The sequence below is a fragment of the Sus scrofa genome, chromosome 16, assembly GCF_000003025.6.
Source record: "Sus scrofa isolate TJ Tabasco breed Duroc chromosome 16, Sscrofa11.1, whole genome shotgun sequence".
In the NCBI taxonomy this organism is placed as follows: Eukaryota; Metazoa; Chordata; class Mammalia; order Artiodactyla; family Suidae; genus Sus; species Sus scrofa.
Window position 1 is genome coordinate 30456500 of NC_010458.4, and position 12459 is coordinate 30468958.

The window sequence follows — 12459 nt, forward strand, 5'->3', positions numbered from 1 at the left end:
CATCACCATGTTTTCTGGCCACTTTAAGACAGTACCCCCCTGCTGCCTTAGTCTTCCAGGCCTGTTTCATAGCACTTAACACTACCAAAAACTGTCTTCAAGCCTGTATTTGTTTAACTGATTTTTCAGCACACCTCCCCCATTGAAAGGTAAATTCCACAAGAGCAGAGACCTGTCTTGCTCATTGTCTTGCCTTAGAGCTTGCAACAATGTTCGCATGTAGTTCCTTTTCATGACAAACACACACTACTGTTACAGAGCTAGTAAGGCGTGAATAGTTGGAAGCAACCCATATTAGTTACTTTAAAAGTCAAGTTTGGTCAAATTTGTGCTAAAGCTACAAATTACAGATTTGAGAGATTGATAGCCATCCTGAATCTTTCCTAATTAATTACTGTGAGAGGGATAAACAATGGCAAAGCACTTGATAAAACCTGAAGGGTAGTAACTCTCTTATGTATGTATTTCAAGGTGGTAGACCTACTAGTATCCATGTGTAGGTCTGCATTGGAATCTCCTAGAAAAGTTGTCATTTTCGAGCCATATCCTTCTGTGGTAGATCCTAACGACCCTCAGATGCTGGCCTTCAACCCCAGGGTGAGTAGCTATCCTAACACACCAATCACAGGTTCCTTTTAAGGATAATTGAGATTGCAGTCTCTTTAGCTTTCTTCTTTTGTGACTAACTCACTAACTCATTGTATCCATGACCTGTCATGAACTCTATCCATTGACTAAATATGATTCTTTCTCCACAAACTCAGTTGACTTCCACTTTGTCCTCCCCATATTCTGTGGCTTCCCCTCTCCTTTTCTCCTTTAAAATCATTTCACAGCTTCATCTTTGTGGAACAAGACGCATTGAACCCCCTCAAATTCTTATCTTTACCCATCCCATCTTCATGGAAGGTAGGGAAATAGCTATAAAAATTGGTTTATAATGGTTGACATGATTATTTTAATTTCATTATATATTTTTGATAATCTCATTTTAATTTTGAGGATCATGGATAAAGGGACAAATTTCCCTTTTTCTCTTGTATTTTTTATTTTACTCTCCCTTGATCTCCCTCCCTCTCCAGTTATATGAAAGTTATTAAAAAGTTTAACTCATTAATCAACCGGCATTTCTTGAGAAAACAAAATTTATAAATATTCATGGAGGTTAGGCAGAATTCTTCTAAAATAACACAATTTTCAAATTGCATGAGAGCCACAATTGCCTTAGTTTCTATTACTATTCATCTTGAAATCATTTTATAGAAACAATGACTATATCAAACCTCCTAGGAAAAACTTTCCTTCCTTCCTAAGTGGCAACAGTGCAAGTATTTACAATATACTTAAAAATGAATTATCAGTTCAATGTATGGTGTCATTTATACACTTATTAATCATACTCTTTTGGCAACAATCTTCTAATCAAAAGAAAATAAAAGCAAAATGAAATTGTTAGATTTAAAGTGGAATTTTGTATTTTAGAAGGATTCTATGCTTGCTTTATTCATTATGGCTTAATTTTTTAGTAGTGAAAACAGAATCAGGAGCCTAGTATCATTTTGTATTTATAGCTTTTCCCCTGTAGGCTGAACATGATTTTATGTGCTTATACTAGAACTGGCGTTGTTTTCTTTTTTCCTTCTCTCTGACTCAGTTATAAATCCCATGTCCTTGAGCCACCTTATTAAAGTCTTCCCTTTTATGTACACAACTCAGTCATTGCTTTTAAATTGACCCTGATGGAAAATTCAGGTACAAAACAATATGTTTCTCTAGTAATGTGCAGATTTACAAAGGCTTATAGTGAATACTATTTTTTCCTCATTCAAACAGAAAAAGAACTATGATCGAGTAATGAAAGCTTTGGATAGCATAACTTCTATTAGAGAAATGACACAAGTAAGTATATCATCTTGTAGTCTTGTACGGTTCAGTTTTGCTTGAGTGAAATTATATTTTTAAAATATCTGAGAGTACTGGCTCTGCAGTGAAATGTAGACGTTTCTATTACATGAGAGTAAAATTAAAATCTTAAAAAAATTAAAATTGTTTTGTACTAGGATGTTTTAATTAAATGACATCAGTGTATTGGCATGCTATCACTGTGACTTTGGAGGGTAATTGCATAATTATAATCCTAATTTTCTGCTCTCAAACTCAGCTGAGAATTTGTCAGGATACCTTAAGGCAAAAGTTAAGTCTGGTACCATCTTCCTAGACTGTCAGTTTTAATTAACAGTAGCAATTTCAAAGTATCATTTTAATGTTAAAATAAAAACATTCTATCAGGTGTAAATTATACATAAATATTTTAGAAGTAACACTGAATCTCAAAACAAATTTGGAAGACGCCAGATACTTTGAAGGTATGAGTTTATATTTTGGGCCATTGGGGAGGCTTTGGTGGAAGAATTTGATGAGCAGGGTTCAGGGATTTTTATGAAAGTGTATTATATCACTGGGCTATAGTCCAGCACTTGGAAAAGTACATCCTATTGAATTATTGAGGCCTTTCTCCTGCCAAAGACTTGAAGAGAGGTTTAAAGCTCATCATTATGAGCAGAAATTAATATTCTGTAATTGACAACACACATCATGGGTTCAGTTGGCATATGGTGGTTTCAAGGCTTACACGGCCCCAGAGGCCTTTGCAGGTTTATAAAAAGCAAGTAGTACTCTGGGTCATCATCTGTGTTGGGGGCCACAAAGCTTCTGTGTCACTCCCCCACCCGCTTACTCCCATTATCCCCCTGCCCTGCCATCACATCTACTCCATTTACAAATGTGCTCCCAAATACGTTTTTACATTCCCAAATTTGATTCTTGATTCTTTCATTAGTTACTTATTCGTCAAGTATTCATTCATTCATTCATTCAACACTTAGTATATGTCAGACAAGAATAAGCAAGAGATCTTTTAATTTGCAAGTTCTATTATTTACTTAAACACCGTCATCCTTTCCAGCTGTTTTTCTATGTCCTTTCTATATTACCTGAATTTCTTTTCAAACAAATATGTATTATTTGTATAAGGAAAAGAAAACAATAAATGCATTTCCACTTAGGGGAAAACAAAGAACCTATTGCAGTATCTTCAGTAAAGTTAAATAAACATTTTTAGTTACCAAAAACTTTGGTATAGGGTATTTATACTATACCCTAGCCCTAGTTCCAGATCATTCTTGGATTTAAAAATAGCTACAAACTCAGACTCTGGGATCAGCGCTCTGCCAAGAATTGCTTCCTTTCTTCTGGGTCACGTGTAAGCTATTTTAATAGGAGGCAGTGGAGATGAGTGAGTGTCAGCCTAGGAATTTGGAGGCCCATGCAGTAGTTTGCTCATCAGTGACGTGGCCTGTGACCTTGGGCACGTTGCTTCATTGCTTAATGCCTAAGTGTCTTCACTGTCAAAATGGTAAATAGCAACGTGGCGTCCTCCTTCAGCCTATACTTCATAGGGATGCTGTCAGGTTTTTATCATGTCAGATTCTTTAAAATTCTCCAAAGAAATACGACATTATGCTGTCCTATTTTCAAGAATGGACGGTCCTATAGATAGACCTAAATTGTCACAGACAGATTGTCTTTTGTTCCATGAAAAGGATAATTGTCTGGGTGAATTCCATGAATACTTTTAAAAGAAAGGGGTCATCTTCGTACGTAAATTATGTCCAATCTTCTCATGTGAAGATCTGCCTGAAGTCAGTACCCTCAGATATGAGCATGAGCAGTAGCTATGACGAGTTTGGCTTTACCATTAGTTTAAAAAGTTAAAAATGTCAAGGAGAAACCAGGCACTTGGTAAAGGTGGCAAGACAGATTTATTTAAGAACTGCAGTAGAGGGGGAGAGACTCCCATTGTGAGATGAGGTCACTTCTGAGTAAGACAAAGGTGACTAAAGATTTAATGTGAGACAGAGAGAAAAAGGGGCTACATAAAAGTGAAAAGGAGGTGTTCTGTGGAAATGAAAAATTTCAGGGGAGAGGGATAAGTAGAGAATCACGGACAGATTAGCAGTGTGGGTTGTTACTTTTGTGTTTTGACAGCATTGGGTTTTCTTGAGCAAAGGACTCAGCAGGGCTGTAGGACCTTGGCCCAGTGCATAGAAGCCAGGCTAAACTTTGGTCAAGTGTCTTAGCAAAATGTTTGGGCAAGTTCTTTGTGCTTCATGGAAAATTAGAGTTCATATAATCTTGCAGAGAAACAGCTGAGGTGGTAGTTGCCATGACCATGTCACAACCACAGCTATGCAGGTTTATCTGAATTAGGCATACTGGTCCAATCTGATTTTCCTTTTGCAAATGTGAAAACTAAGAAGGAATAAAGGAATTTTCAAGAAAAAAATCAAGACATATAATGACTTTTTTTCAGGCACCATATCTGGAAATCAAGAAGCAGATGGATAAACAAGATCCCCTTGCTCATCCCTTACTGCAATGGTATAAAATTTAGTTTTCCTCTTAATGAAAACTGCATCAATTTCTACTGCCTGCTTTAAGGGGGGGAAAAAAAAAAGCCTATTTTACAAGACCTGCAGTGCTACAGTTCTACAAGCCTAAGAGGCCTGGTGATTTTACAGTCCAAGAATCCTTAATGACTCTCACTTTAATTAAAACTTGTGCATCACAAGAGGAAGAAAATGCTGCTATGTGCACTACACAGATATATGGTGCCGTTGATGGCAGTTTATCTATAGTTTTTAAAAATTTGGCTGGATTACGTGGTTAAGCCATTTTGGTTCATTTAATTTTCTAGTTAACTAAGTGATAAAGCTCACTGCCTCAAACATCTACTGAAAGTTTTTCTAAAATGTACATTTTGTTTAATTTATTCTGTTAACAACGAAGACAGTATAAATTTGATAAACTCTTTATTTGATAATGCAGATGTTTCCGAGAAAGCCTGGTGAAGGGCACAGCGTTAGCCCAGCGTGGATCCTAGAAGGAGGGTTAAAGGAGTAGTTGAGAGGTGGGCTGAGAACTCACCTTGCTACAACACTTACTTCAAATAATTTTGCCCTCTGGTTTCTCATCTGCAGAAAGAAAACAATAGTGTCTACTCATGATAACTTTGAAGGTTTTATGTATGTCTCTTTGAAATCACAACTCAAAGACTATGGAATTGACCATGGTTATCATGGAGTAATGCACATGTAAAGATTATAAGAGATTGGTCTGAATGAGTACTTACTCCAGGCTGTACCAGGAGGTTTTGAAAAATTGTGTAAAGATGGGCAAAGGAGAAAGAATCTGGCGACATCATGGTTCTAAGTACTTAACTTTCACTTAGGCAGAATCTTATAGAAACACTTTTAATTTAGTCTAAGAAGACCATGACAAAAATTAGGTTTTAAAAGTCTCTCTTCTTTGTATCTTTTAAAATCTATTATTAAAATTCTGACAAATTGAATAAAATAACACATACTTTTTAAATTTTAACTGTTTAAATTGTCACATTAAGTTGTATTCATAATGAAGGTTAAAAAATCTCAAATATCTAATCTCTTTTTTTTTTTCCCTGAAGTCAACCTGGTTGTTTACTTTTAATTATTTTCTTCAGCTTGTTAGTCACTCTTCTTTCATGAATAAAATTTACCAACATGTTTTACATTTTTAGTGATTATTTTCTATACTGAAAAGCATATGACAATTAGTTATTTCAGATACCTGAATTTTTTTTTCAACTTTATTATCTACATATGGTGAATACCAGGTTGTGAAAAACCATTGTATATATCAACACAAAGATCCTCAGATATTTAAAGAAAGAAAAGCATCTTAAAACTCATTCTTAGTTAGATAATAGAGGGAGGAACAAAGGAAGCAGATGTATGAATCAGCTTCTAAATCTTTGAATTTAGATTCTCATTATTTGAAAGTATATTCATAAATATTCATTTTGCTGATATCTGAGGTAGTAGTTATTAAATATTAAATACTATATGTCTTAAGTTTTAAAGAGCTACTTCTGTGTTTTCTAAGAGTAAAATATTATCTTTTTTATTACATAAAGGTCTTTAAATTATTTCAGGAAGCAAAGGTAAATGATATAATTAAGTAAAATTATTACTCAATTTAGTTTATGTCACAGCAAAAGAAAGTTTTAATCACTTGCAAACTGAAAAAAAAAACAAGTTTAAATATGTGTGGCATTTATTTGTGACTGATGGATTATTTTAATTAATTTCAGGGTTATTTCAAGTAATAGGTCACATATTGTGAAACTGCCAGTTAACAGGGTAAGTCGTTTTTTCACATATATGTACATACAGAAATGGGAGGAGTACTTATTAGTTGGGAGAACTGGCCCCTATGTTTTTAGGCAGTCTCTCTAGGAATTTAAAGTGAACTCAGTATAAGCCTAAATTCTTCAGTTCGAAATTACCACATACACCCCACCTCCACGTTTTTTCCAAGAAATCAAATTCAGTTTCGGTCTTTTTATTTCTAGTCAACAAATCAATATGAAATCATTTAGTTATTCCACAAGTGATAAACATTATCTAGAGATTGACCAGGAAAAGGTAATATGCTTTTTATCATTGTCAGTTTAATGTTGGCACAGCTTCATCGAAGAAGACATTGCCTCCCAGATATCTTATTTATCGGCCTAATACCCTTACGAAGTAAAGAAAAAGCTAATGGACTCAGATTTCAGTTCTGATCGTCACCTAGGAGCTATCTAAAATCTAAACTCTCTCTCCATGACTCTCTAAACTATGAGATTCCTATATATTGGGTTCCTGTGTATGTATATATATTCTTAGGGAAAAGGGCAGCAATTAGAAAACTGTCAAGCAAACAATTCAAAAGATTCTGTTTTAATTTTTTTCCACGAATGAGGGGGGAACTAACATTTGAATGTAGGTAATTTCCAGTTTTATAAATATATACAAATAAAGCATGATGATGATTTTTGCAATTTTAAAATCTCAAACTAACTTTTCTGCTTAGCAAACTCTCAGATATTTCCCCAGTTGAATAGCTAGTGGATGCTTAGGGAATTCAGTAATAAAAGTCCTCAAAAAGAAATGTAATTAGGAAGACAGATCTGCTTGAATATGATTACATAGCATATTCCAAAGCTAAATATAAATGACTTTGGATTGTCTGTCTCCTATTCCTTTTCCATTAGCCTAACGAATTATCCTTCATATCAGCAATTCCATGTGATTTATCATTTATGCAGGGTTTTTTTATAGGAATGATCCTGTTAATATAAATTATTATGGTATGAAACTAGATCATTCTTAAACCAAGAAAATTTGAAATTGTCATCATGTTAAATTTGACATGTTTTATTATGTTTTGTTTTAAATGGCAGCAACTGAAGTTCATGCACACTCCCCATCAGTTCCTTCTTCTTAGCAGTCCACCAGCCAAAGAATCCAATTTTAGAGCTGCTAAAAAACTCTTTGGAAGCACCTTTGCATTTCAGTGAGTATATATGGCTTAATGTTGGGGGGTGTCCCCTGTTCAGTCTTCCAGAAATGTGTGAGGAGGAAGACATCCTCGTTTAGCAGTTGGCTCTTAGCCCTGGACTGTGCCCTACATGATACTTGACTAGCAAACTCACAACTCTGAGAAGATGCCATGACTTGTTATATTGCGACTACCTTAGAAGGTTATCAGTTTTTTATTTTGCTTTTTCCTTCCCTTCCTCTGTGTTTTAGTGGCTCACACATTGAAAACTGGCACTCCATCCTGAGGAATGGTCTGGTTGTTGCTTCTAATACACGACTGCAGGTAAATTTTCTGAATACTTTCATGAGACCTTATTCTTCAGTATTGAAATTCAGCAAGCCATTCCAGTGTTATGTTTTTACTTGCCAAAGGTAAAACGTGTGCTTTAAAAAGTTTCAAATGAACATTTCCACAGAAAAGAAAATCATGGAATTTCTAATAGGCGTATGTGATTTTCACAAAATAGGTCAAGCAGAATTGACCCTACACACAATGTAGGAATGAAAAGAAAAAGAAAATTGAGTTTCCCTTTGAGAAAAGAGTAAAATCACTTTACACTTATATAGAAAAAGAGAATGTTACACAAATTCTCTCTCTAATCCCACACACACTTCTTGAGTACTCCCTGAGTGTGACTGCTTTGCGAGAAGAAAAGGTGGGGCTAAGAATAAGCCAGCTGGAGACTGGCCACCAAAGAGCCATCAGCTACCTTCTTTTCAGCCCCCAGGGCAGCATGTGGGCAGGATATCACGGGTGTGGTCTGCATCTTTCTTTATGGTCCTCATCTCCCACATCCCACCTCACTCTCACACAGCTGATTTTCATCTGATGGTGTAAGGAGGTCAGGAAATGAGTTCCTCAAGCCAGTCACCTGATAGTTGGGAAGACACAGTTAAATAAATACAGATTTATTGGGGTAATATTCAGTGCATACTCATTAAGGTAGGAGGGCCCTAGAACATGGAGACAGTAAGAGAGAATTTTAATTGTTCTGAGTAGTAGAACAGTTGAAGAGTTTCAATTAATGAAAGTCTAAAAAAAGCAGAGGAGAATAAGAATGGGATGACACTGCTATATAATGAAAATCTGAATAGGAGACTTTGTTCGTATACTAGCAGGTGAGTCCTAACCAACCTTTTGTCTCATAGGTTTCAGCCTATTTTCTTTGTGGTATTTTAAAGTCATTAACATGAAAGCCTCCTACAGTATTTTATACTAAGCGACTCTCTTTGTCATTGGTAGGTGGAAAATCTTCACCGAGAATTTTTTCTCTGGCTATCATTTTCCATGTATCAATGCACTCTGCATTTTAAAGACAAGAATATTAGTACTCTTTTCCAATTAGCCCTGGGAATAAGGGCTTTATCATTGTCTAAGAGCTAATGCTCCGGCCTGAGACTGAGGTCTTTCTCTTGTGAAATTCTGACATCTAATACCATTGCCTGACCGCTTCACCTCCCACTTCCTCCCATTCTAGCTCCACGGTGCAATGTATGGGAGTGGGATCTATCTTAGTCCAATGTCAAGCATATCATTTGGTTACTCAGGTAAGCATGTGTTTCTTTTCTAACCTCAAATTTATTAATTGTTTTTATTGTTGTATATTGCAGGCACAATTTGTCATCAGATGAATGAAGTGTATTTGTTACATTTTTACTAAAGTAATTTGATAAATGCCAGAAGTAAAAAAAAAAAAAAAAAAGCTCACAAGTCAAGATGAATTTATAATACTTCCTCAAGTGTATAAGATAGAGTATATGTTTTATCAGTTGCAAAATTAATTTTACTTCTCTTTCAATAGTTTCTATATTTATTCTGTCTGCAGTAAATATTCATAATAGAACATGTGCAAAACATTATATAGCACACAGAAAACTTTATGTACAAATTAACCGACTCTCATTGATTGCAATTCTGTGTCATGCCAACTTCTTATCTTTGGATTATTCTATATCTCGTAAAGAAGTTTTAGGCAGTATGGAAAACTTAGGACTAGAAAAACACCCTCCAAACCATCCTCTTATTGGCAACTTCTTGTTGATATTTTACTGAGATTGAAAAAAACATTTATAAGTAAATTGAAAACATGCTGAGGAGGAGTTTCATGAGTTCAAAATATGGAAAGAATGATTACCAAATCTTTAGGATTTTTAATCTTTAGAGAGTCAAATTTGGGGTGGTTTTTTCTTTGCACTTTAAAAAATTTTGGAGTATTTCACAATGAACAGAGTGATTTTTTTTAGAACAATAACTTCTTCTGTTAAAATATAAAGCAATTCTTCATTGTAAAGAAATTGAAACTACACAGAGTTGTATAAAAAATAAATGAAAACCTTTCCTTCTTTCCTGCATCCTCAGTGTTTAGTGTATTTCCCTTCAGACTTTTAAATGCTTTTATAGGCTTCTGCATATGTAGTTGATTTTGCTTATGTGTGTGTGTGTGTGTGGTTATGTGATTCCAATAAACAACCTCAGGAGATGTCTTCACATAGTGCCTGATACCTCATATTAGGGAAAGGGATGCTTAGGTCTAATGCCTGGGGAACTGTAAACCAGGCTTACCTGTCAAAGTTCTTTGCCCAAGTTCATGCTCTTTCAGCCACAAGTGGTCTCTTAGTGTTCCACCCTGACCTTTTCCAGAGCATGTGTCCTAGGAGCACCAGGTGGACTCTGTACCTGTTCTGAATCAGCCTCAGAAATCGCCTGGCGCCACTTCCTTCCTACAGTGTTGATCAAAGCAGTCCCAAGCCCCTCCATGTTCAGAGGCTGGGGAGTTAGACTCCATCTCCTGATGAAAGAGTAGCAGAGTCACATTGTAGGAAAGCATATTGTTAAGAAATAATGACCTCTAAATATACGGTACATCAAAATAACACCAGGAAAATAAATACCAGAAGAAGAAGATGGTATAGAAAACAAAATAGTGTAGCTCATTGGAGAAGACAGTTAGAATCAGCATAGATCAGACTCTAAATCTTATTAAGACAGAACACAATTTAAAAAAAACCTCATATAAAACCAGTTTAAATAAATAAGTACCACCTCAACATAGACAAGGAAAACACAACAAATCATCAAGTACTGTGATTTTCTGCTGCTTATGCTGGTGCACAGACTCCGTACATGGGTTCATGGGCGGGTTTGTAGGGGACATAAGTGAATGTAAAGCTTGTCGGTATGAATGTTCATTTGTCTGGGAAGAGGGACCATAGATAGTGTTCATCCAATTTTTTAAGTGTCCTTGATGTGGAAAAAAAGTAAGAACCTCTTCAGTGAGATGAAATAGCTCCCTACTTGGTTTTGAGTGCTGTGGGTCTAGGAAGTGGAGATTAGAACAGTCTCTCTGCCCATGATAGCCTTTGCCTTTCCCTCTGAAATCCTAAGCCTGTTCCTCAACTTGACACCACCACCTCTGCACCTTTTGGGGGATGTCTGACTTGGAAAATGCTTACATCCTCACCATTTGCAATGTGATCTATCACCTTTGCCCATTCTCATTAAGCCTTTTAGTAAAACAGCAACAAATAAATAGGCTTCTCAACTTTAGGATGGTAGATGAGTATTTTTAAATAAAGTATAGCTACAATTCTACCTATTCTAAAGCAGATATGAATTTTAGTTCTGTCTAAAATATTTCATAGTAAAAAGTCAAGGCATTAGAGTAAGGTAAGACTTGTGAGTATCATAGACTAAAAGGATTTATGCAGTTTTCCTTTTTAGAAGGAATAGTAAATTCTACAGGAATTGAACATGTATCAACAATTCATGAAGTTGTAGTATATTTTTATGTAATTTTTCATATTTCTCACCCCTTATCTTCTTCTACTCACCAGAGAGTAAGAATGAAAATTAGGTCCTAAAAGCCTTTTAAAATCCAGTTCTGGAGTTCCCATTGTGGCTCAGCGCATTAAGCACCTGACATAGTGTCCATGAGGATGCGAGTTTGATCCCTGGCCTCCCCCAGTGGGTTAAAGATCTAGCACCTTGCTAGATCTCAGATGCAGGCTGAGGTCCAGCATGGCTGTAGCATAGGCCTGCAGCTGCAGCTCCAGTTCGATCCCTAGCCTGGGGTTTCCATATGCCATAGGTGTGGCTGTAGAAAGAAAAAAAAAATCCAATTTTAAGAATATTCAAATTATGTTGATTTTAAACATGAGACACCTTGCATCATTGTTTTCAATCTGCAAAGAAAAACAAAAATTGTATTTTGTCCTTTGTGACTTGACCAGGACTTCCAAACCCCACTGACTTTCCACTGCCCTTGCCCACCCCCTGACCCCCACCCCACCCCTGGCACAGCAGCTGCTCCTTCTGGGAGCCCATCATGACCATTGCCTGTGGCCTGATGCTGTCAAGCTTTTGCTTAAAGTGGGACCTTGCAGTGTAGATGGATTGTATTTTGAGCTGCATCGTAAGGTTTTATTCCTAAATTATTATTTTGCTGATGTTTTAGGGATGAACAAGAAGCAGAAGGTGTCAGCCAAGGATGAGCCGGCTTCAAGCAGTAAAAACAGCAATGCGTCACAGGTGTTGTAGCAACTTGAGTGACTGCCTCTGATGAGTGAACTCTAGCTCCCATAGCCAGCAGGACTTCAATAAATATTTAGGCTTTTGAAGTCTGAAGAGTTATTTTAAGTGGTCATTATTCATACAGGAACAAAAGTCACCCTAAAATGTAATGACCCAAATGCCTTTATTCAGTAGATATTCAGCAAGTACTTAGAGCTCCTGCTATGATGTTGGAGATCTCCTAGGAGTTGGGCTACAGTTATAATAAAAAATGGACAAATCCAGAGTCCCTGCTGTGGCTCAGCGGTCTGTGAATCCAACTAGCATACATGAATATGCGGGTTCGATCTCCGGCCTTGCTCAGTGGGTCAAGGATCTGGCCTTGGCTGTGGCTGTGGTGTAGGCCGGCATCTGCAGCTCCTATTCAGCCCCTAGCCCAGAAGTGTCCATATGCTGCAGGTGCGGCCCTAAAGAAATAAAATAAAA

The 12459-nt window shown here is 36.4% G+C and overlaps 1 protein-coding gene across 2 annotated transcripts in view; it reads left to right on the forward strand.

The window, feature by feature from the left end:
- Positions 1 to 12459, forward strand: part of PARP8 (poly(ADP-ribose) polymerase family member 8) — a 181617-nt gene that overhangs the window by 151700 nt on the left and 17458 nt on the right. For both annotated transcript variants that reach the window (XM_021076746.1, XM_003133932.5), the window contains exons 17-24: positions 472 to 597; positions 1834 to 1899; positions 4373 to 4440; positions 6191 to 6239; positions 7325 to 7437; positions 7674 to 7746; positions 8942 to 9011; positions 11918 to 11991. In XM_021076746.1, coding sequence (XP_020932405.1) covers positions 472 to 597; positions 1834 to 1899; positions 4373 to 4440; positions 6191 to 6239; positions 7325 to 7437; positions 7674 to 7746; positions 8942 to 9011; positions 11918 to 11991 — 639 coding nt within the window. The remainder of the gene's footprint in view (positions 1 to 471; positions 598 to 1833; positions 1900 to 4372; positions 4441 to 6190; positions 6240 to 7324; positions 7438 to 7673; positions 7747 to 8941; positions 9012 to 11917; positions 11992 to 12459) is intronic.